At 43.4% G+C, this 25,817-nt stretch overlaps 1 protein-coding gene across 4 annotated transcripts in view; it reads right to left on the bottom strand.

The window, feature by feature from the left end:
* LOC109895046 (transducin-like enhancer protein 1) overlaps positions 1-24,751 on the bottom strand; it is a 50,949-nt gene extending 26,198 nt beyond the window's left edge. For 2 of the 4 annotated variants that reach the window (XM_031830471.1, XM_031830470.1), the window contains exons 1-8: positions 23,771-24,751; positions 23,306-23,406; positions 22,789-22,852; positions 22,365-22,409; positions 2,856-2,918; positions 2,623-2,727; positions 885-1,071; positions 615-631 (exon numbers count right to left, since the gene is read on the bottom strand). In XM_031830471.1, the coding sequence (XP_031686331.1) occupies positions 615-631; positions 885-1,071; positions 2,623-2,727; positions 2,856-2,918; positions 22,365-22,409; positions 22,789-22,852; positions 23,306-23,406; positions 23,771-23,794 (606 nt within the window). In that variant the 5' untranslated portion in view covers positions 23,795-24,751. The remainder of the gene's footprint in view (positions 1-614; positions 632-884; positions 1,072-2,622; positions 2,728-2,855; positions 2,919-22,364; positions 22,410-22,788; positions 22,853-23,305; positions 23,407-23,770) is intronic. The other 2 variants (XM_031830472.1, XM_020488698.2) reach the window with 2 other exon arrangements.
* Between the last annotated feature and the right edge of the window lie 1,066 nt (positions 24,752-25,817).

Below are 25,817 nucleotides of genomic sequence, written 5' to 3'. Positions count from 1 at the left end.
TGGGTCTTCCAAATGGACAATGACCCCAAGCATACTTCCAAAGTTTTGGCAAAATGGCTTAAGGACAACAAAGTCAAGGTTTTGGAGTGGCCATCACAAAGCCCTGACCTCAATCCTATAGAACATTTGTGGGCAGAACTGAAAAAGCATGTGCGAGCAAGGAGGCCTACAAACCTGACTCAGTTACACCAGCTCTGTCAGGAGGAATGGGCCAAAATTCACCCAACTTATTGTGGGAAGCTTGTAGAAGGCTATCCAAAAGGTTTGACCCAAGTTAAACAGTTTAAAGGCAATGCTACCAAATAATAATTGAGTGCATGTAAACTTCTGACCCACTGGGAATGTGATGAAAGAAATAAAAGCTGAAATAAATCACTCTCTCTACTATTGTTCTGACATTCTTATAATAAAGTGGTGATCCTAACTGATCTAAGACAGGGAATTTTTACTAGGATTAAGCGCCAGGAATTGTGAAAAACTGAGTTTAAATGTATAGGTGAATGTAAACTTCCGACAGACAGACAATATACATATATACACAGGTGTGAACGTTGGAATGAGTAGGGGAGGATATGAGGAGGAGGATGCAGCCAGAGGTAACAGGAAGTACTTACTGTGCCCGGCTCTTGCTCTGTTCCCATAGCAACGATGACACAGCATCAAGGTGATAAGGTCATCAGGGCACACACGAGGGAGGCACGACAAAACACACAAAAAGAAAGAAATTCTAATCCTGAGCCCTGCACTTGTGGTGTTCAGTATATTTATTATAAACAAACACAATGATGATACAGTCTTGTCAGTTTGGTCTGTCTATGTGGGCGGGCTAGACAGATGACTCCTTAGGTGCAGGCCTAGTAACAGTGGGTGTGGCTGCTGCTCACCTCTTAGCTGCTCGGCCTCTGCCAGGTGTTTCTTGTCCTCTTTGCCCACCAGGTGGTGCGGTGGCGCCCCCAGGGCACTGGACAGGGAGAGCAGGCTGGCCCCTCCCCCCAAGTGGGCTGGGTTGAGCCCAGCCGGGTGGGGGGTGAGGGGGACATGGGGGCCGTGCGCGTGGGACAGATGCTGATGCTACAGGAGAGAGAGAGAGGGAGAAGCAATCAATTACTAATCCATAATCAATATGGCCTACCACTGGAAAGTGTGTCAATCAATACGACAAGGCATTAATACACAAACGGAGCCGAGTGATCAATGTGAAAATATATAGAGGAATTCATGACCCTTCAGTGTTTCCATCAAGAGCAGCTTTCAACGACGTGGCATGCTTACAAATAATGTCAGAGGCAGTAAACCTCCCCTTTAACACACACACACACACCTCCCTCTGGGGTCAAACAATAAACAATGGTGACAGCTGGGATCACAGCCCAGAGCCTGAGGGAGGTTACGAGAGGAGGGGGTTAGAGAGCTACAGCTGCTGCCTGCAGGCCAGGGAGGGTGGGGGCTCTGCTGGATTGGGGGTGTTTAGCTGTCAGGTCTCTGTGTCTTTCACACCAAATCAGGTGCTCGTCTGAGCGTGAAATGCTTTTGTGTTCCAAAACATAAATTATTGCGTCTTCAGACAGTAGCCACGGGAATCAAACCCCTGAGGTTTGCCACGGGGGGAGGGAGATTTCAGCAGTAGAGTGGGGGAGGGGCAGTGGTGAAGGTCAACCCTCTTTATCTCACCTAATTGACTAAGCAACCCCCCTTCAGAGAACCACAGGAGAGACGCCACAGCACTCTATCCCCATCTCCATGCCTACTCATTCACAGCGCTAATCCCTGGGCTTGCCCTCCAAAACACACACGCACCATCCAAGCCCTTGTTCGCTGTGCCAAAACAGCACAGCAAAGGACGCTCTCCCTCACACACTGAGAGTCAATGGAGGGGAGGTATTGGTGGTGGCAAGGGGAGCCCTGTGTGTTAGGGGGTGTTAAGGTGTCCACATGCTTCCCAGCCGAAACTGTTTGGAAGAGTTTGTGCATATATTATCTACGCCCCTTCATTGGGGATTGGTTAACAGTAGGGATTCTTCAATGAGAGACAAATCATTTTCATGCATTGTTTTTATTGAGAAACACTGCACAAAACATCTTACATAGTTAGATGTAAAATTGAGTCATCTTAGATTAATTATACGTCTCCAAATAGAGACAGTACACTCTTGCCATTTTTTCTTGTTTTTCAAGCAAAGGTCTTAAGGGAGTATGTGCCAGCCGAACTGAAGAATGCTGACGCCTTTAGGGTAAGCCGCGGGGGGGGGAGAGGTGAGAGGGTGGCCACGCTTCATTACACTCATTTAACACACATAAACAGGGTGACTGACAGCTTGGTGAGAGGACCAGACGCTCAAACCCTCTTTATACACACACTAGAATCCTGCAATTAAGACACAAATGGCAACTGCCACCCCATGCCACAGCCATCGAGCAAAGCCCCCACCCCCTCCAAAGCTTCCCAGAACCGTTGAGAAAATCCAAAACAGCAGCCTACACACAGCAGATCTTATGGTTGCCAAACACAGTAGTATCATATCCTTGGGTAAATGACTCCGTAATATTTCAGTAATAAAATGTCACATACACACACCATCACAGTACACACAAACACAGGAAGTTGTAGTAGAGTGCATTTACTGTGGGTGGTAGACCGGGAAGGACACGTACCCCGATGACAGAATTGAGTTCACCCATGGTGACCTGCTTGGCCCTCTCCACTGCCTGGATCACCTGCTGTTGGTGCTGCATGGGCACACACATACACACACAATACAGGGGAGCGAAAGAAGATTGCAAGAGGCTTACCTGTTTGTGCCGTTCAATGTTCAGCACGTAAGACCTTTCATAGTACTGTGAACACACACACTTACCTCCTGTGAGAGGAAGGGGATGACTTGTGCACAGATGGTATTGAGCCTCTTGGCAATCTCGGTCTGTTGGATAGAGTAGAGGATGGATGGATAAGTATGGGCAATGTCAACAAAAACCTGGAATAGCCGCACAACTACATTCAGCCGTGCACTGAGATCCAAAGGGATTCCCGTTTGTATTCACAGCTAGTATGTTCAGGTCAACTCCACCTGGGGTGTAAGCATTAGTGCACACCATAGCAAAACTTTTTGCAACAAGAAGGTTGTGCAATGAAAATTAGAGGACAAGTTCAGGCATGTCCCTCCCCGTTTCAGCCTGATTGCTTCCAAGTACACCATAGGTCAACTCCACCTGATATCCCTATGTATGTGTGATACTGGAGAGTTTACTGAAGGAGAAGGCAGACATCTAACTGCTCATAGGAGCAACTGCTGCTATTGGTCACGGCATGGGCTCAATGCACACAACACATATTAGTCAATATGGGTATGAATGACTCCATACACACAATTAACTTGGTGGGGGGCACATGCAGTTGTTAGCATACATACGTTCGAGTGCACCACAGACATACGTGTGCAAACCAGAGCATGTGAGTGGAGTTTAGCTGTTGGAAATCCGAGCAGTGAGGAAAAGCTGCTACTCCAAATTCGCTCCATCCATTTCAAAATTAAAAATCACAATTTAACCAACAATCTATTTTTGTGACTACTTGGACCTACCATTTGGCTTTGAAGTATTGAAACAAAACCATATGATTTTAATGAAAAGTACTTTAATAAACATGAAAATGTGACAGTAAGAAGCGCTCATCATTTCAAATAGGCTACATGAAATTTAGCCTGAAATATTCCATGGGAAGTTAAAACCTGTTAAGCCTACCCCCTACTTTTTCGAACATTCTGTTAAAAATCGCGCAACATTTCAGCGTCCTGCTACTCATGCCAGGAATATAGTATATGCATATGATTAGTATGTGTGGATAGAAAACACTCACGTTTCTAAAACTGGTTAAGTCACAGCTGTGACTATAACAGAGCGTGTGTTTCATCGAAAGGCGCAAGAAAAACTGATCACTGAAAACTGGAAAATATATCAATGCGCCACTTGCCTGTATTGTTTAAGGGACACCAAATTAAATGGGGCTGAGATTGCAAGTCCTATAGCTTCCACCCGATGTCGCCAGTCTTGTCAATTGCCTTCCCGTTGTTTCTTGGTCAAACGAAGAAGAGACCACTTTCCATCCGGTCTCCGACAGGAAGTTTTGGAAGAGAGATTTCGGAACAAGATTTCAAGACGTGGAGCTATTGAATACACATCGCCCCGTGATCAATTTGATAGATTATTAACGTTTACTAATACCTAAAGTTGGATTACAAAAGTATTTCGAAGTGTTTTGTGAAAGTTTATCGTCAACTTTTTAAATTTAAAAAAATGACGTAGCGTTTTGAAACTGTTTTTTTCTGAATCACAGTTTCCATAGATTGATATTTTGGGTATATATGGACCGATTTAATCGAAGAAAAAAAGACCCAATAGTGATGTTTATGGGACATATAGGAGTGCCAACAAAGAAGCTCGTCAAAGGTAATGAAAGTTTTATATTTTATTTCTGCTATTTGTGTAGCGCCGGCTACGCTAATTCTTTTGTTTACGTCACATTCAGGTATTTCGGGGTGTTGCATGCTATCAGATAATAGCTTCTCATGCTTTCGCCGAAAAGCATTTTAATAATCTGACTTGTTGGCTAGATTCACAACGAGTGTAGCTTTAATTCAGTACCCTGCATGTGTGTTTTAATGAACGTTTGAGTTTTAACGAGTGCTATTAGCATTTGGCGTAGCGCATTTGCTGATGGCTAGATGAGATGATTGCGTCTCGGGTGGGCTTAAGAGGTTTAATTAAGCCCTGGAATTTGAGGAATTTTGCTTAAAATTCATCAAAAAAGTTTGCTTATAACAGTGAACCATTTTTGTGGGATACACAAGGCAATTCTAGGTCTTAACATATTTTGGTTAAACTATCCCCAATTCAACAGAATTGCAACTCTCTTGCATCTTCCACCACATGTGCAGTGCACTCCATCACATGTACAGCTGATTTTCAAGATCTTGTACACTAATGAGATTTTTGGTAATTGGTATTTTATTAGGATCCCAAATTAGCTGTTGCAAAAGCAGCAGCTACTCTTCCTGGGGTCCACACAAAACAGAACATCATTAGACAAGAACAGCTCAAGGACAGAACTACATACATTTTTAAAAAGGCACAAGTAGCCTACATATCAATGCATACACACACACTATCTAGATCAAATAGGCGTTGTGCCACGAGGTGTTGCTTTATCTGTTTTTTGATATCAGGTTTGCCGTTTATTTGAGCAATATTTGATAGCAAGTTCCATGCAATAAGGGCTCTATATAATACTGTACGTTTCTGGAATTTGTTCTGGATTTGGGGACTATGAAAAGACCCCTGGTGGCATGTCTGGTGGGATAAGCGTGTGTGTAAGTTGACTATGCAAACAATTTGGGATTTAACAAATACATTATTTTTTGTTAATTAGTAAATTCACCTGTTTCCATACACGTTTCATTTTAAAACATGTATCTTACAAAGGAGTTGTTTAATCTAACTGCTTAACTATTTATCTGTACATGGAATTGTCTTTTTTTCTACTCGTTTCTTCTAATCTTTACAAGAAAATGCCACGGGCACTATCTGATGTGTGGCGACATTTCACTGCAGCTAATGTAGAAGGAAAAGCTGTGTACATTTGCAAAAGCTGTGCCAAATCATATGCAAAGAATGCATATGCAGCAGAATCATCTAGCCAAGTGTATAAAGTTCTGTCAGCGCTCACAGCAAACAACCTCTGACAAAAGTCCCTCTACTTCTATTCAAGGATAAAATTATGAAATCAGACACCTTATCGATAGCAACAGTTCATGGTTCGCCTGGATTCAGAAGTTTTTTTGACTTAATGGAGGAACGTAGTCAGAGAAATGGTGATGAATGTCTTGTTTGAGCTGTGTATGCAACTGGTTCACCTCTGATGCCCACAGGCAACGTGTATTGGAAGGAGGTCGACAAATTAAATCGTAATGGCCGATTAAATAGGGCCGATTTCAAGTTTCCATAACAATCGGAAATATATTATATATATTATATATATTTGGGCTCCGATTTTCCGATTTTTTTATTTAAATGTTTATTTATTTTTTAAATACCTTTATTTAACTAGGCAAATCAGTTAAGAACACATTCGTATTTTCAATGACGGCATAGGAACGGTGGGTTAACTGCCTTGTTCAGGGGCAGAACGACAGATTTTCACCGTGTCAGCTCGGGGATCCAATCTTGCAACCTCACAGTTAACTAGTCCAACGCAATAACGACCAGCTTCTCTCTCATTGCACTCCACAAGGAGCCTGTTACGCGAATGCAGTAAGCCAAGGTAAGTTGCTAGCTAGCTTTAAACTTATCTTATAAAAAACCATCAATCATAATTACTAGTTAACTACACATGGTTGATGATATTACTAAATATTATCTACCGTGTCCTGCGTTGCATATAATTTTACTGAGCATACAAGCATACATGTATCTAAGTATCTGACTGGTAGACAGAAGCAGGCGGGTAAACATTCATTCAAACAGCACTTTCGTGCATATTGCCAGCAGCTCTTTGTTGTGTGTCAAGCATTGCGCTGTTTATGAATTCAAGCCTATCAACTCCCGAGATGAGGCTTGTGTAACCGAAGTGAAATCGCTAGCTAGTTAGCGCGCGCTAATTGTCGTTGTGTTGCTGGTTCGAGCCCAGGGAGGAGCGAGGAGAGGGACGGAAGCTATACTGCTACACTAGCAATACTAAAGTGCCTATAAGAACATCCAATAGTCAAAGGTTAATGAAATACAAATGGTATAGAGGGAAATAGTCCTATAATTCTTATAACTACAACCTAAAACTTCTTACCTCTACAAGAGCACAGACAAGGGACAACAGACACACCGGTCTCACTGCAGATGAGCTGAAGGCAGTCATCAATGACCTTGGACCACAGAAGGTATTTGCACTGGTGACAGACAATGCTGTGAACATGAAGGCTGCTTGGCCTAAAGTGGAGGAGTCCTACCCTCACATCACACCCATTGGTAGTGCTGCTCATGCATTGAATCTGCTCCACAAGGACATCCTGGCACCTAAAACAAGGGATACACTCTACAAGAGAGCCAAGGAAATGGTTAGGTATGTGAAGGGTCATCAAGTAATAGCAGCAATCTACCTCACCAAGCAAAGTGAAAAGAATAAGCGCACCACATTGAAGATGTCCAGCAACAACCGTTGGGGTGGTATTGTCATCATGTTTGACAGTCTCCTGGAGGGGAAGGAGTCTCTTCAAGAAATGGCCATATCACAGTCTGCAGATCAATAGGATCCTACTGGATGATGTATTTTGGGAGAGAGTGGTAGCCTAAAACCTATAGCAATTGCGCGGATTGAGGGAGACAATGCCATCCTGTCTGATGTTCAGACTCTGCTTGCAGATGTAAGAGAAGAAATCTGTACTGCCCTGCCCATTTCACTGTGCTCCAAGCAGAGGAAACTGCAGTTCTGAAATACATCAAAAAGCGTGAAGACGATATACGCAGCAGCATACATGTTGGACCCCAAGTATGCTGGCAAGAGCATCCTGTCAGTTGCAGAGATCAACAAGGCCTCTGGTGTCATCACTACCGTGTCTCAGCAACCTTGGCCTGGATGAGGGCAAGGTTCTCGGCAGTCTGGTGAAGTACACTTCCAAGCAAGGGCTTTGGGATGGAGATGCAATATGGCAGTCATGCCAACATCTCATCAGCCACCTGGTGGAAGGGACTGTGGATCTGAGGGGACGGTTGCCTCCATCATCTTCCAAATCCCACCAACATCAGCCGCCTCAGAGTGCAATTGGTCCTTGTTTGGGAACACACACACCAAAGCACGCAACAGGCTGACCAATACAAGGGTTGAGAAATTGGTCGCTATTCAGCCAAATTTTAGGCTTTTTGAGCCTGACAACGAGCTATCCTCAACAAGGTTGGAAAGTGAGAGTGAAGATGAGGCCTCAGAGTCTGATGTTCAAGAGGTGGACAATGAGGAGGTCCAGGGAGAAGACATGGAAGCCTGAGAGGAAGACAACCAAAGCTTTAGTGTCTAGACTATCATTATGTTGAAAATATTTTAGGGAGATGCGATGGATCATTGGGGATCATTCAATATTCCCTTTCTTTTGCTGTTCGGTGAAATCATCCCATGTGAAGAGTTAACTCATTTAATTAAAGTTCAATTCGTAACTAAATCGTTTTTTATTTCTATTGGAGGGATTTAATCATTTGCAATCTCTACTTATTATAAAGGTAAATGGTTTATGTTTCAGTCTCCATATGATATGGTAAATATATCCAATGCAAAAAAACATCTACATTTAAATGGTATTAATTTGCATATATTTCCGTTAATTCCCATATATTCCCACGGAAAGTTTCTGCCTCTGAATATTCCCCAAAATATGCAACCCTACTGGGGACAATAAAAGGCCACTAAATGGTGCAGTTTTGTCACACAAATCAATGCCACAGATGTCTCAAGTTGAGAGAGCGTGCAATTGGCATGCTGTGACTGCAGCAATGTGTGCCAGAGCTGTTGCCAGAGCACTTAATAATGTTCATTTTTATAACATAAGCCAGCTTCAACGTTGTTTTAGAGAATTTGGCAGTACGTCCAACTGACCTCACAACCGCAAACCATGTGTAACCACATGGTTGGAATGGCCAATTAATTAGGGCGGATTTCAAGTTTTCATAATCGGAAATCTGTATTTTTGGGCGCCGATTTTGCCGATTTTTGTATTTTATTTATACCTTTATTTAACTAGGCAAGTCAGTTAAGAACACATTCTTATTTTCAATGACGGCCTAAGAACGGTGGGTTAACTGCCTTGTTCAGGGGCAGAATGACAGATTTTTACCTTGTCAGCTCGGGGGATCCAATCTTGCAACCTTACAGTTAACTAGTCCAACGCTCTAACCACCTGCCTCTCATTGCACTCCACGAGGAGCCTGCCTGTTACGCGAATGCAGTAGAAGCCAAGGTAAGTTGGTAGCTAGCATTAAACTTATCTTATAAAAAACAATCAATCATAATTACTAGTTATAGCATGTCCTAATCGATGCAATGTAATCGATGCAATGCTGGGGGATGATTTAACAAACACGCATTTGCGAAAAAAGCACAAACGTTGGACGACTTGTACCTAACCATAAACACCAATGCCTTTCTTAAATTCAATACACAGAAATATCTATTTTTAAACCTGCATATTTAGCTAAAAGAAATCCAGGTTAGCAGGCAATATTAACCAGGTGAAATTGTGTCATTTCTCTTGCGTTCATTGCACGCAGAGTCAGGGTATATGCAACAGTTTGGGCCGCCTGGCTCATTGCAAACTAATTTGCCAGAATTTTACGTAATTATGACATAACATTGAAGGTTGTGCAATGTAACAAGAATATTTAGACTTAGGGATGCCACCCGACTTCAAGCCCATCAGCCTAATGGGCCGCGGCTTTTGTGGAGCGATGGGTAACGCTGCTTCGAGTGTGGTTGTTGTCGATGTGTTCCTGGTTCGAGCCCAGGTAGGGGCGAGGAGAGGGACGGAAGCTATACTGTTACACTGGCAATACTATAGTGCCTATAAGAACATCCAATACTCAAAGGTATATAAAATCCAAATGGTATAGAGAGAAATAGTCCTATAAATACTCTATTAACTACAACCTAAAACCTCTTACCTTGGAATATTGAAGTCTCATGTTAAAAGGAACCACCAACTTTCATATGTTCTCATGTTCTGAGCAATGAACTCAAACGTTAGCTTTTTTTTACATGGCACATATTGCACTTTTACTTCTCCAACACTTTGTTTTTGCATTATTTAAACCACATTGAAAATGTTTCATTATTTATTTGAGGCTAAATTGATTTTTATTGATGTATTATATTAGTTAAAATAAGTGTTCATTCAGTATTGTTGTAATTGTCATTATTACAATTTTTGGTCCTCCAATTGGTATCGGCGTTGAAAATTCATAATCGGTCAACCTTTACTCCACATCCTGCTTATTTACCTCCGGGATCGTCTGAGACCAGCCACCCAGACAGCTTATATGAACTAACTTGAAATTGAAATTGTTGCATTTATATTTCAGTTTATTTAGGCTATATTATGATTAGCCTATTTCAATTATTTCAAGGCTGTAGCCTACAAATACAGTGTGGCAAAACAGTATTTTCAGCCACCAATTGTGCAAGATCTCCCACTTAAAGATAAGAGAGGCCTGTAATTTTCATCATAGGTACACTTCAACTATGACAGACAAAATGAGAAAAAGAAATCCAGAAAATCATATTGTAGAATTTATGAATTTATTTGCAAATTACGGTGGAAAATAAGTATTTGGTCAATAAAAGTTTCTCAATACTTTGTTATATACCCTTTGTTTGCAATGACAGAGGTCAAACGTTTTCTGTAAGTCTTTACAAGGTTTTCACACACTGTTGCTGGCATTTTGGCCCATTCCTCCATGCAGATCTCCTCTAGAGCAGTGATGCTTTGGGGCTGTTGCTGGGCAACACAGACTTTCAACTCCCTCCAAAGATTTTCTATGGGGTTGAGATCTGGAGACTGGCTAGGCCACTCCAGGACCTTGAAATGCTTCTTACAAAGCCACTCCTTCGTTGCCCGGGCGGTGTGTTTGGGAACACACCGGACGGTATTGATAAACTTTTGTTATTGACCAAATACTTATTTTCCACCATAATTTGCAAATAAATTCATTAAAAATCCTACAATATGATTTTCTGGATTATTTTTCTTTAATTTTGTCTGTCATAGTTGAAGTGTACCTATGATGAAAATTACAGGCCTCTCATCTTTAAGTGGGAGAACTTGCACAATTGGTGGTTGACTAAATACTTTTTTCCCCCCACTGTAAATACAATTGTGAAGCATTTGCGTGTGTGACATACTAGTTTGGCATGAACGTCAAGCTTCAGGCTCATGCAATGGAGCCTGGAAAGCAGGCCAGCAGCGGAGAACACACTCTTGCCAGGCTCGGCAGGGCAAAAAAAAAATATTCTCTATTAGGTAGGCCTAAAAGGTTTTTAGCCAAAATAACCCTAGCAAAACAGAATGCTCCATGAAAGAGGTAATATATGTCAGGCCTTTTGGGCCAAAATCAACAATAGCCTATTGAATAGATAATAGAACGAAAATGAAATCAACTTAAGAGATCAGATTTTTTATTTATACACACTAGCTACCCACCTCATTCCTTTCTGTTAGCAAGTGCACGTAAGTACACCATGTATTTTCAGATTCACAATGACTCTTTTGTTGTGAACACTACCATCACTGCACTCCCGCTCTTCCTCTTGGTGCTCCTCATCTTTGTAAGTCACCATGATTTTGCACCCAAGTGTTTTATCAGTTTCCTTATGAAAATATTTTGTGAATTCCATGACAGCAGCTAAAGCTAGGGGCTACTGCAGCACACAAGTAGCCTACAAATGCATGCTGGGACGAGTATGCCCTGAGCTCTACTGGAGCAGGTGAGAAGGACGATGCTCCAGCACTCCATTTAAAATGGACACGCTCTGCTCCTAGCGCCACTCCAGCTTTGCTCACATACTCTGGTGCAGACACAGACACAAAGCAGTGAATCAAAGACAGGCCCCAGCCTTGCTATCATGTCAGCCTTAGATTAGGTTTCACCGTGTCTCACTTCTATTCTTCCACTCCCATCGGCGCTTAAAATAATCTCATCACTACTAATTTAATTTGGTCCCACTCTCATAACCATGTCCGGGCATCCGGCCCCCGGAGGTGACTGCGATTGGCTGGATACCCTATATCCCCACGGAGGGGGCAAATCAGATGATCTAGCTGAAATTACATATCGGCCAAACAAATTGATACGAGGCAGGCCAGGGTACAGGGGGAACTAGAGGAGCCTCCGAATGCAGTAATGGGATATTACTCAGACACATGCACACACTCACGACGCAGACCATTTTCCTTTGAAAGGCTGATGAGAAAAATGGAGTGCAGGCCATATGTATCAAGTTTCTCATTGCAGAAGTGACGACCTAGGATCAGGTCCCCCCTGTCCTTGTAATTGTATTCATTGTGATCTAAAAGGCTAAACTGAGCCTAAAATCAGCATTCCTTCTCTGGGACGCTTGATACATACAGCCTCAAATCTCCATAAAATAAAAACATGGCTGCACCAGAAGAGGACTTGCCATCCCTGAGCCTGGTTCCTATCGGTTTCTTCCTAGGTTCCTGCCGTCTACGGAGTTTTTTCTAGCCACTGTGCTTCTGCATTGCTTGCTCTTTGGGGTTTTATGCTAGGTATCTGTAAAGCACTGTGACAACTGTTGATGTAAAAAGGGCTTTATAAAATACATTTGATGAATTGAGTTCCTCCAGCCAGTCTTCTAGCAGCCCAGCTATAGGCCATGTCCTCATGTGACACGCCCTCAGAAGCCCAGCCTGACAGGCTTATCATAAGCACACACACACACACACCTGCTGTAGGCAAGCTCCTAGAAACACACCAGATAACCTATAATACCTGGCTAGGCAATAAAATACCTGCCTCTCCCACTGTGCTTTCCCAGAATGTCTGAGGGGTATTCTTAGCCAGCAGATAGGTACTGCAGGCCAGGAATAGGCTGTGTCCAGTACACTCCCGCTAAGCTAAACACGCGGGAGGGAGCTAGTTACAGGGTAATAAGCTTCCTGAAGCATTGATCATTTCCAGTCAATTGTGTAAAAAATAAGTTCATTACTTGAGGCTTTGATCAACACAGTGTACAGTAGTTGTACCTGCTGGTCAAAATAATTTAGAGCAGGCAAATTATTATAGATGACGTCGCACCAGGGTAGCCTTTTTGCCTTCTACCAAACCAATCAGGTGGCTGTTCGACAAAACAACGCTTCAATTGTCAGTGATTACATGCTTCTGATAAAGTGAAATCTGCCCACTGCTTCGAAGTAAACTGCTTAGCGATTTCAATGCATGAATCGGATCACTGGCATCAAACGTAACATCACTAGAGGGAGCTAACGGGATTAATTAAGGGATGGTTAAGGAAATAATAATGTGACCCAGAGCTTTGGGCCAAAGTGGGTAAGTGTGATTTACCTGCCTGTCTCTTACCCAACCACACTCCAAAAGTCAGACAGTATGGTGGTTATCACACATGCCAGAGGGTTACATTGAAAGGATCGCCTGTCGTCATTGAGTAGACTGACGCTCTCGCAGAGCATTCAACTAGGGTAGTAGGTGACAAAACAAACCACACATCCCAATCATGATGAGTTCTCAAGTCATCACCTAGGATAGCAGTGATTGGAGGCCTTCAGGTCATAGGTCAGAGGGTGTGACCAGAGCAACAGGGCCTGCCAGGTGGCAGAGAAAGTGAGCCCTACAGGGACTAGGAGGACATATGTTGAATTTCAGAACCACCCCACTCTCTTAAATATCAACTGCCCTTTATAACCAACTTCTCTGGTTTGAAACGGCCTGTGGCATCGATACCGGTCAGAAACATGAATTCCAGTGTCAAAATTTACTAAAGTGTAAATAGGATAATATGGGTCATAAACAGAGTTTGGTAAGTGACTGTGTCATGACTTACGGGGTTGGTTTGGCTTACTTGAGTGCATTCAGGAAGTATTCAGACCCCTTGACTTTTTCCACATTTCGTTACAGCTTTATTCTAAAATGGATTAAAAAAAATTTAAATTCCTCATCAATCTACACACAATACCCCATCATTTCAAAGTGAACATGGGCTTAGAAATTTGTGCACATTTATAAATAAATTGAAATATCTTATTTACATAAGTATTCAGACTGTTTCCATTGACCATCCTTGAGATGTTTCTACAACTTGATTGGAGTCCACCTGTGGTAAATTCAATTGATTGGACAAGATTTAGAAAAGGCACACACCTGTCTATACAAAAACCCGATGGTGACTCTGTCAGAGCTCCTCTGTGGAGATGGAAGAACCTTCTAAAAAGGACTACCATCTCTGCAGCACTCCCCCAAATCAGGCCTTAATGGTTGAGAGGCCAGACAGAAGCCACTCAGTAAAAGGCACATGACAGCACGCTGGGAGTTTGCTAAAAGGCACCTAAAGGATTCTCCGGTCTGATGAAACCAAGATTAAACTCTTTGGCCTGAATGCCAAGCGTCACGTCTGGCGAAAACCTGGAACCATCCCTACGGTGAAACATGGGGGCAGCATGGGGAAGTTTTTCAGCGGCAGAGACCAGGAGACTAGTTAGGATCGAGGGAAAGATGAACTGAGCAAAAGTAGAGCGAGAAACATGATGAAAACCTGCTCCAGAGCACTCAGTACCTCAGACTGGGGCAAAGGTTCACCTTCCAACAGGACAACGACCCTAAGCACACAGCCAAGACAACGCAGGAGTGGATTCGGAACAAGTGTCTGAATGTCCTTGAGTAGTCCATCCAACCTGACAGAGCTTGAGAGGATCTGCAGAGAAGAATGGGAGAAACTCCCTAAATACAGGTGTGCCAAGCTTGTAGGTTCATACCAAAGAAGACTCGAGGCTATGATCGCTGCCAAAGGTGCTTCAACAAAGTACTGAGTAAAAGGTCTGAATACTTATGTTTTACATTACACACACATTTGAGAAAACAAAAATCCTGTTTTTGCTTTGTCATTATGGAGTAGTGTGAGATTGAGGGGGGAAAAATGTAATCAATTTTAGAATAAGGCTGTAACGCAACAAAATATCAAAAGTGAAGGGGTCTGAATAATTTCTGAATGCACTGTACGTCAACAATTAATTCCCCCTTTTGCCTATTGTGATCCAGTGTTTTCTGTGAAAAGACTGGGCGAGCTGCCTTTACATGGCCTGGTGCCCTGTGCGGGTGGAGGACCAATGGAATGGTAGAAAATGAGCAAGTCCTGCTCACCAAGGGCACCCGGTCACGCAAAACGAACCTGTCGACTGGATCCTCTTCACCAGACAAAACGTGTGGTTAGTACTTGCCCTTTCTCATGAAATAGCTACTCTACAGAAAATGGGATTCCGATAAAGTTGATCAATCATGGGCATATGTCCAGGATATGGATCACATCCGACTAGTTTCTACTTGGGCTGTCAACTGTCAAACATGAGACTGGTGTGTTGGTAAGTAGCTAAGTTTAGTTGATTATTCATTAACAGCTACAGGCCATTATTTGATAGCTTAGTATCATAGGCTATGATACTATAATGAAACTAGCCAAATAAACTCCCCTTTCCAGGACCCTGTCTTTCAAAGATAACTCGTAAAAATCCACATTATCTTCACAGATCTTCATTGTAAAGGGTTAAACACTGTTTCCCATGCTTGTTCAATGAACCAAACAATTAATGAACATGCACATATGGAACGGTCGTTAAGACACTAATAGCTTACAGACAGTAGGCAATTAAGTTATGAAAACTTAGGATACTAAAGAGGCCTTTCTACTGACGCTGAAAAACACCAAAATAAAAGATGCCCAGGGTCCCTGCTCATCTGCGTGAATGTGGCTTAGGCATACTGCAAGGAGGGTTGAGGACTGCAGATGTGTCCAGGGCAATAAATTGCAACTAAGACAGCGCTACAGGGAGACAGGACGGACAGCTGATCATCCTCGCAGTGACAGACCACATGTAACAACACCTGCACAGGATCGGTACATCACACCTGCGGGAAGGGTACAGGATGGCAACAACAACTGCCCGAGTTACACTAGGAACACACAATCCCTCCATCAGCCTGTCCACAATAGGCTGAGAGAGGCTGGACTGAGGGATTGTAGGCCTGTTGTAAGGCAGGTCCTCACCAGACATCACCGGCAACAACGTCACCTATGGATACAAACTCACCATCACTGGACCAAACAGGACTGGCAAAAAGTTCTCGAGTTGCGGTTTTGTCTCACCAGGGGTGATGGTCGGTTTCGGGTTTATCGTTGAAGGAATGAGCATTACACTGAGGCCTGTACTCTGGAGCAGGATCGATTTGGAGGTGGAGGGTCAGTCATGGTCTGGGGCGGTGTGTCACAGCATCATCGGATTGAGCTTGTTGTCATTGCAGGCAATGACTACCTGACATCATGCCACGCACGCCTCCAACTCAATCATCAAGTTTGCGGACGACACAACAGTGTTAGGCTTGATTACCAACAACGACGAGACGGCCTACAGGGAGGAGGTGAGGGCCCTCGGAGTGTGGTGTCAGGAAAATAACCTCACACTCAACGTCAACAAAACTAAGGAGATGATTGTGGACTTCAGGAAACAGCAGAGGGAACACCCCCCTATCCACATCGATGGAACAGTAGTGGAGAGGGTAGTAAGTTTTAAGTTCCTCGGCGTACACATCACAGACAAACTGAATTGGTCCACTCACACAGACAGCATTGTGAAGAAGGCGCAGCAGCGCCTCTTCAACCTCAGGAGGCTGAAGAAATTCGGCTTGTCACCAAAAGCACTCACAAACTTCTACAGATGCACAATCGAGAGCATCCTGTCGGGCTGTATCACCGCCTGGTATGGCAACTGCTCCGCCCTCAACCGTAAGGCTCTCCAGAGGGTAGTGAGGTCTGCACAACGCATCACCGGGGGCAAACTACCTGCCCTCCAGGACACCTACACCACCCGATGTTACAGGAAGGCCATAAAGATCATCAAGGACATCAACCACCCGAGCCACTGCCTGTTCACCCCACTATCATCCAGAAGGCGAGGTCAGTACAGGTGCATCAAAGCTGGGACCGAGAGACTGAAAAACAGCTTCTATCTCAAGGCCATCAGACTGTTAAACAGCCACCACTAACATGGAGTGGCTGCTGCCAACACACTGACAATGACACGGACTCAACTCCAGCCACTTTAATAATGGGAATTGATAGGAAATGTAAATATATCACTAGCCACTTTAAACAATGCTACCTTATATAATGTTACTTACCCTACATTATTCATCTCATATGCATACGTATATACTGTACTCTATATCATCGACTGCATCCTTATGGTCTTTTAGGTCATTTATGAACATTTGAACATCTCGGCCATGTTCTGTTATAATCTCCACCCGGCACAGCCAGAAGAGGACTGGCCTCCCCTCATAGCCTGGTTCCTCTCTAGGTTTCTTCCTAGGTTTTGGCCTTTCTAGGGAGTTTTTCCTAGCCACTGTGCTTCTACACCTGCATTGCTTGCTGTTTGGGGTTTTAGGCAGGGTTTCTGTACAGCACATTGAGAGATCAGCTGGTGTACGAAGGGCTATATAAATTTGATTTGAATATCAACGCTGTGCGTTACAGGGAAGACATCCTCCTCCCACATATGGTACCCTTCCTGCAGGCTCATCCTGACATGACCCTCCAGCATGACAATGCCACCAGCCATACTGCTCGGTCTGTGCGCGATTTCGTGCACGACACGAATGTCAGTGTTCTGCCATGGCCAGCGAAGAGCCCGGATCTCATTCCCATTGAGCACGTCTGGGACCTGTTGGATCGGAGGGTGAGGGCTAGGGCCATTCCTCCCAGAAATGTCCAGGAACTTGCAGGTGCCTTGGTGGAAGAGTGGGGTAACATCTCACAGCAAGAACTGGCAAACTGGCAAAGTCCATGAGGAGGAGATGCACTGCAGTCCTTAATGTAGCTGGTGGCCACACCAGATACTGACTGTTACTTTTGATTTTGACCCCCCCCCCCCCCCCCCCCCTTTGTTCATTGACACATTATTCAATTTCTGTTAGTCACATGTCTGTGGAACTTGTTCAGTTTATGTCTCAGTTGTTGAATCTTATGTTCATACAAATATTTACACATGTTAGGTTTGCTGTTGACAGTGAGAGGAGTTTACATAGCCTCTCCTTAACATGTAATGTGAGAGGAAGCTAGCTAGCTCATCATCAAGCAAACCTGATGACGTTTGATGCATGTTGCCAGCTTACTTTCAATAATGTTGTAACTCAAATTGACTAGCTACAGTTTGCTGTGATTGAATGTCAAAGACTCCCAAATCAAACTCTCGTTTACCTTCAGTCATGGCCGCTACCATTTCTTAATAAGCAGTGCAAGAAAAACAAGGCCAAATCAGGAAGTGCAGGCGCCCTTTAACTCTCAGGTACTGCTGGTTCTGTAGTTCACCTGAGGACTGGATAGGCTAAATTTCAACCTATCAGAGGGCAAGATGGAGCTAGACCTAATACCAAACCAGTTAATGGAGCTCCATTCAATTCCGTTAGGATCTACGTAAAGTCCCTAGGAGTGAGTTTAGAATTCAGCCCCAATACCTTTATTTGAACAGGACAATGGGCCTGCTCTCCATTCTCCTAAAACTCAAAACACCCAGGCAGCAGAGACAGGAGCTCCAAGCCACAGGAGGTTGGTGGCAGCTTCATTAGGGAAGACGCGCTTGTGGTAATGGCTGGCGCGGAATAGGTGGAATGGTATCAAATACATCATGGTTTCCATTAGAGGTCGACCGATTATGATTTTTCAACGCCGATACCGATTGAGGACCAAAAAAAACTGATACCGATTAAATCGGACGATTTTATTTATTTATTTGTAATAATGACAATTACAACAATACTGAATGAACACTTAATATAATACATCAATAAAATCAATTTAGCCACAAATAAATAATGAAACATGTTCAATTTGGTTTAAATAATGCAAAAACAAAGTGTTGGAGAAGAAAGTAAAAGTGCAATATGTGCCATGTAAGAAAGCTAAAGTTTAAGTTCCTTGCTCAGAACATGAGAACATATGAAAGCTGGTGGTTCCTTTTAACATGAGTCTTCAATATTCCCAGGTAAGAAGTTTTAGGTTGTAGTTATTATAAGAATTATAGGACTATTTCTCTCTATACCATTTGTATTTCATTAACCTTTGACTATTGGATTTTCTTATAGGCACTTTAGTACTGCCAGTGTAACAGTATAGCTTCCGTCCCACTCCTCGCTCCTACCTGGGCTCGAACCAGGAACACATCGACAACAGCCACCCTCGAAGCAGCGTTACCCATGCAGAGCAAGGGGAACAACCACTCCAAGTCTCAGAGCGAGTGACGTTTGAAACGCTATTAGCGCGCACCCCGCTAACTAGCTAGCCATTTCACATCGGTTACACCAGCCTAATCTCAGGAGTTGATAGGCTTGAAGTCATAAACAGCGCAATGCTTTAAGCATTGCGAAGAGCTGCTGGCAAAACGCACGAAAGTGCTGTTTGAATGAATGCTTACGAGCCTGCTGGTGCCTACCACCGCTCAGTCAGACTGCTCTATCAAATCATAGGCTTAATTATGATATAATAACACACAGAAATACGAGCCTTAGGTCATTAATATGGTCGAATCCAGAAACTATCATCTCGAAAACAAGACGTTAATTCTTTCAGTGAAATACGGAACTGTTCGGTATTTTATCTAACGGGTGGCATCCATAAGTCTAAATATTCTTGTTACATTGCACAACCTTCAATGTTATGTCATAATTACGTACAATTCTGGCAAATTCGGCAGCCCAAACTGTTGCATATACACTGACTCTGCGTGCAATGAACGCAAGAGAAGTGACACAATTTCACCTGGTTAATATTGCCTGCTAACCTGTATTTCTTTTAGCTAAATATGCAGGTTTAAAAATATATACTTCTGTGTATTGATTTTAAGAAAGGCATTGATGTTTATGGTTATACCTAACCATAAACACATTGGCGCAACTACAGTCCTTTTTCATGAATACGCACCGCATCGATTACATGCAACGCAGGACACGCTAGATAATATCATCAACCATGTGTAGTTAGCTAGTGATTATGATTGATTTGATTGATTGTTTTTTATAAGATAAGTTTAGTGCTAGCTAGCAACTTACCTTGGCTTACTGCATTAGTGTAACAGACAGGACTCGTGGAGTGCAATGTAATCAGGTGGTTAGAGCATTGGACTAGTTAACTGTAAGGTTGCAAGATTGAATCCCCAGCTGACAAGGTAAAAATCTGCCGTTCTGCCCCTGAACAAGGCAGTTAACCCACCGTTCCTAGGCTATCATTGAAAGTAAGAATGTGTTAACCGACTTAGTTAAATAAAGATTAAATCAAGGTGTACAAAAAATAATAATAATTAACAATACATTTTTTAAAAATCTGCCAAATCGGTGTCCAAAAATACAGATTGTTATGAAAACTTGAACTTGAAAACATTACGATTAATCGGTCGACCTCTAGTTTCCATTAGGGATGCACAATATATCTGTGAACTTATCGGAATCGGACGATATTAGCCAAAAATGCCAACGTCGGCATGAGCCCGACGTCTGGTTTAACGCCGATGTGCAAAACCGATATCAAAGCTGATGTGCATACCTGTATAATGTGACGTAATGACGCAATGTAAAATTTTGCGCTACACGTGCAACACAGCATTCCTAACCTAGCCCACAATATCTGCTGTGTGGATCGAGCAGTCAACAAGTTGAACAGTCATTTGATAGAGTAAGAAAATTTCATCTAGACAACTCAAAAGCTACATTTCATTAAAATGCCAAGATAGTGGAATTCATTGCCCTTGACAATCAACAATTCTCTGTCGTGGGTGATCCTGGCTTTCGTAGACTGGTCGAGCACCAGTACACACTACCAAGAGCGCTATTTTTCAGATGTTGCCCTACCGGAGTTACACAGTAATAGCATCACTGCAAAAAAATAAACATTAAAAGAATAAACATTTTAATACAATTGCGTCACTGCTATTAGCTTCACGACTGACATTTGGACCAGCGATATCAGCCCCATGAGCATTTGGAATCTGACAGCACAGAGGGTCGCTGAGGATTTCGTACTGAGAAAAGTCGTATTGCATGCTCATGAATGTGCTGGTAGTCATACCGCTGCTGCCATTTCAATGGAATTTAAGAACATGAACACACTCACTAGCTCGATTCGAACAACTGACTCGAGAAATAAGCTCATCACCTGCGCCTGCAGCAGATGTGATACCCACCGTCATGGCATTGAAACGACTGCGCAACAAAACTGCACGCAGGCTGTGAACAAGCGATTCGGTGGCACTCGCTTTACTGTGTCACCACCATGCTCAATGCTATGTACAAGGACCGCTACTTCAATGCAGACAACAAAAAAAACAGGGTTTATGTGAAATGCTACATACACAGCGGAACAAGATGGAAACCAACACAGTGCGCACTGAGGAAGCGAGGCCATGGACAGACACAGCTGAAACTTCACTGCTTGACATGCATGATGAAATCCTGGTTCAGAATGAAACGACAGAACAACGAAACAGCACAGCAAGTAAGTGAAAGAAATAGGTTTTGATTATGTTTTACTGGTAATGGGGACATACAGTGACGGCCTACTCTGGCCAAACCTGGATGACGCTGGGCCAATTGCTCGCCGCCCTATGGGACTCCCAATCACGACCGGATGTGATACAGCCTGGATTCAAACTGGGGACTGTAGTGACACCTCTTGCACTGAGATGCAGTGCCTTGGACCGCTGCATCCATGTGTGTGTTAACTATTTAACTGTACTATTATGCTTAAAAAGGCTGCTAAAATTCTAAATATCAGTATCGTTTTTTTTGGCAAGGAAAATATCAGCTATCGGACAAAAATGTCAGTTTAAATAGTTTCCATGCGTTTGATGCCATTCCATTTGCTCCGTTCCTGCCATTATTATGAGCAGTCCTCCCCTCAGCAGCTTCCACTGCTCCAAGGAGAGGCCACATTAGCCTGGGGCTGGAGTGGCCAGAGCAACAGGCTACAGTGAGGAGGCAGTACGGATACATCACTCACAATACGCCCCACTCTGGAGACAATGAGCAGAAACGGCATCTCCCTCACAATAGGAGGCATGCATTAGTATCCGAAAGAGAGAGGGGGAGACATAGAACCCACATAAATCCTCCCTCAGCAAACCACCCAGGCCAATCCACCTCCAATTTCCTCTGTCCTGACCAATCGATTTCTGTGGTAATTACTGGTAAATGCTATGAGCCAGAGTGCTCTGGTCCTGTGGGGCAAACTTGTGTGTGTGATATATGGGAGTGCTCCTTTGCATTTCCTGGATCAGGGAGTTCCGTGATTGATTCCTATGCCTTCCCCAGCCCAGCCTCTTCAATGCAATAAAACAGGCTACTCCCCCAGACAATACCAATCAATCAGTGTAATTCATCCTGCCTATGGGCTCGTATCACCGGGTCTAACTAGAGAGAAACAGAGCACCATCTATCATTGATAAACTCTGATAAAACACACTCCAGTTCCCTGGCAGGCTAAAAGCTCATTCCCTGGGTGAACCCACACACACACTATAGAGGAAAGATAGAGAAGAGTGTGTGAGGCTTACCTGTTTGTGCATTTCAATGTTCAGCCCGTAAGACATTTCATAGTACTGTGGATGACAGAGTTGGAGTTACTAGGATTACAGTAAATTCCAATTTCCTACATCTCAATGTAGACTGCTTCTTGGCCATAAGAGAGATATGTGAATAATACTACTGCTGTTTGAAAAGGACAAAACAACCTTAAAATGTGGTATTCACTCCAACTCAATAAAGTACTGGAAATCATTGAGCACAGCATGTGAGAGACAATGTGTGTTTGTAAATGATGAGTGTGTGTCCTGTTCATGTGTGTGTGAGCAACAATAAGAGTTAACCGTAAGCTTGCATGTACAATGTGGCAATTATATCTAGCCACACATTGACAGTGTTAACATCTACAAGTTGACTGGTTGAGAGTTGAACATAGATTGTGCTGATTGGACTCACCATAACATAGTGCCTCTGCATCTCTGTCTTCTCACTGGCCAGCTTCTCACACTCCAATTTCAAACTGCCGAAGACAGGGACACAATCAAAACAAAGTAAGAGGCCTCAGATACCATCCACCAATCCTGAACACAACCAGAAAACATTCCAAATTCAGTTCAGATAAACATGGTCATCTAAACCTCTTGGAATCATGGAAGATAAATATTTGTTTACCCTTTTCCAGTAACAGTTATAGGTCTAGGGCTATAGTAGCAGCAATATAGCCTACTGCCTGATACTGTGATCATGCAGGGCATTCCAGCTCACTGCTTTACCTCTCACTAGTCCCAAAGCAAGCAACATGCAGTTGCACACATGGGGAATAAGAGGGGATTTATAATAATCTGACCTCAGACACCACCCCTCTGGCTCAACAATTACATCTGCATGTAATGACCTATACAGTCTGAGCACACAAACAGTGACATCTTGGCCTCAGAGTATGTGTGTGTATGTGTGTTGAACAGCCACTCACCTGTGGTACTGAGCTTGGAGAAACTGGAACTCCTCTTTGATGCGGTCCAGTGACTCTGGGATGGTGAATTTGAAAGGTTGGCCTGGGGCCTGGTGGGGTGTCTGTAAAAATAAGAACATTTAAATAAGAAAACACATCATTCAAAACCTGTGTTTCTGCATCTGATGAAGAATTTCAAATACTTTAGCTGTAGGCTAATTAGTAGTGAATTAAGACAAAAAGCTATACGGCATTCGCTGCCATGTGCGATATACGTCTTGCCCGAATTACTGGGAGTGCATCATGATAAACTCATTACAGAAATGTTACATGCCGACAGCCGCTAAGGCAATGAACAAACAAAGGAACTTCGACCGACCCGCCATCGTGGGCATACAGAGCTATACAAATGCTAAAATGGTTCAACATGACAAATGAGTGCAGAGAATCTGCGGATGGGGAATGCGTTTCACTGGCCAACCTTACCGGGTGTCGACCCTGGGGATACATCGTTCTACCTCGGCAGATGCCCGGTTCCTGATAAACCCGTCTGCTAACAAAATAGGGACAGGCGCGAGGATGCTCCAGGTTACGATAAATTCATCCTAGCTCCTTCCGAGACTGTCCGTTAAATGCCACAAACACGTCCGACCATTTGTCCTCATAGATCTCCCGTCAACTCTCTATCAGCGGTGCTCCGGTGAATGATGCATGTAAGAATCTCCTTTTCTCTCGCTGTAGGCTACTCCAGCATACGATCATGTATTAACCATAGAAGGGAGAAAAAGAACAGGTGAGGACAAAAAAAGTATCATACTAGTCCTCCTATTCATGTAGACCGTGTAATCCTGTCCACCCAGCAATATCCGAATAGCCCGAAACTCCAGTTAGTCAACAAGCCAAACCCACAACGCGGTCATGAGAAGCGTAGGCTGCTGAAACAAATCCACAGAAGTTAATTGCAATTTGACTTGCCGCAATAGCTTGTGGTGAATGCTTGGTATAAATTAATATTCATTATCCGAAGAATAGCCTGTATTCGCGTAAATGGGGGTGTTGTGCAAGAAAGGTTTCGTAAATGTTTTGATAATAACAACCCCCACTATACCAGCACAACAAAATATAATGTTAGCTTGCCTCAAAGGCAACTTTCTCACGCGGTTTCAGACGGAGGGAGTTCTATTAACCTGAGCCGCGGTGCACCGCTCTATGGTGAACGGGCAAAAGCAGCGAGGAGCGCCTATCTCAAATCGTACCGCAATCTGTACCGCTTGGTCAAATTGTCAACATAGAACGATCGTCCATAAAATATATGTTAGATTTTTTTAAACGAATTTTCATTAGGAAAGTAGATATAGCGTTTTTATCAAGCAAATCTTTACTACAAGTGCTTAATCTAGCCTAGGCTACTTCACTTTTGTTTTGAACCTATTTAGCCATGGGTTTTGGATGGGGAACCTGGCACACGCCCGGAGGTAGCCCAGTTCCATAACGAATGCAATCCCTTTTCACCCAGGTTCAAGCTCCCCTCATGGGAAAGCCAGTGCCAGATAATCGAACCCCCCCTCACCCAGCTAACCAGAAAAGGAACCGCCCCCGAAAATTGCAAAGGCCAATAGCCACAGGTCTTTTCACGTGGCAAAATTATGCGATTTGTAGAATCCACCAATAGATTTCTATAAATGTATTCAAGCCTGGCGATTAGTTTGAGCAACACAGACACTAGCCAATCCCGAATGACAGATAGGTTTAGCAAGGAATGGCGCACAAAGCAGCTAGCTACTGAAGAGTGACAGATCTCAGCTATCAATCAAAGTAACGTGGTGCCGTTAAAGGTCCTTAAATGCGCGATGACATCACGAATCCCCCATCAGACCAATTCCTTGAACGCCCTGCTATTTGAAGTTTGTAGTTGTGTCTTCACCAGGTGAATATACTGTAGCCACAATGGGAGGCTATACAGACACGCCTGGTTCCCAAATGGATGACGTGTGTCACGCAGCTGAGAGTCATGTTTGGGGACTTGGTGGTAACCAGTGATGACCCCCTTCCTGTAGCCCGGTTGACAAAGTGAATTCGTTGACAGGGCTGGGTTCCATGAGGGAAGCGAAAATAAACATAATTTACTTGGTGGGGATAAAAACAACAATAGTATAGAAGAACAAGTTGTGGTCTCAAGTTTTCTTAGCGGTCTTGAGGAATAGGGAAGATGGCAAGTACCCCCGAATGGAGTCAGAGGAACCCATAGAGGTTGGTAAGAAGCCTGGAAGGGAAAAAGGAAGAAAGTGGAACATATTAAGAGTAAATATAGAGTGCTGCAGAAGGAAATTGAACATGACGAGAGTGAGGATGAATTAACTGCTCTAGCAGGTGCGGTGAAGACCGCCGAGTTTGAGCCCAGTTGGAGTAAGATTTTTGAAGAATGGATCCTTGCCTTCTGGCCGGATCCATATGTGGTGTCATGTTGGGTAGAGAAGAGGTAGGGGAATGTTGGGTCGGTGACAGTGACTCGAAGTGGAATTGTGTAGATGCT

This window comes from Oncorhynchus kisutch, linkage group LG8 (assembly GCF_002021735.2).
Source record: "Oncorhynchus kisutch isolate 150728-3 linkage group LG8, Okis_V2, whole genome shotgun sequence".
Taxonomy (NCBI): domain Eukaryota; kingdom Metazoa; phylum Chordata; class Actinopteri; order Salmoniformes; family Salmonidae; genus Oncorhynchus; species Oncorhynchus kisutch.
The sequence above is the reverse complement of the archived record's forward strand: the minus strand, read 5'-3'. Positions and strand labels throughout refer to the sequence as shown.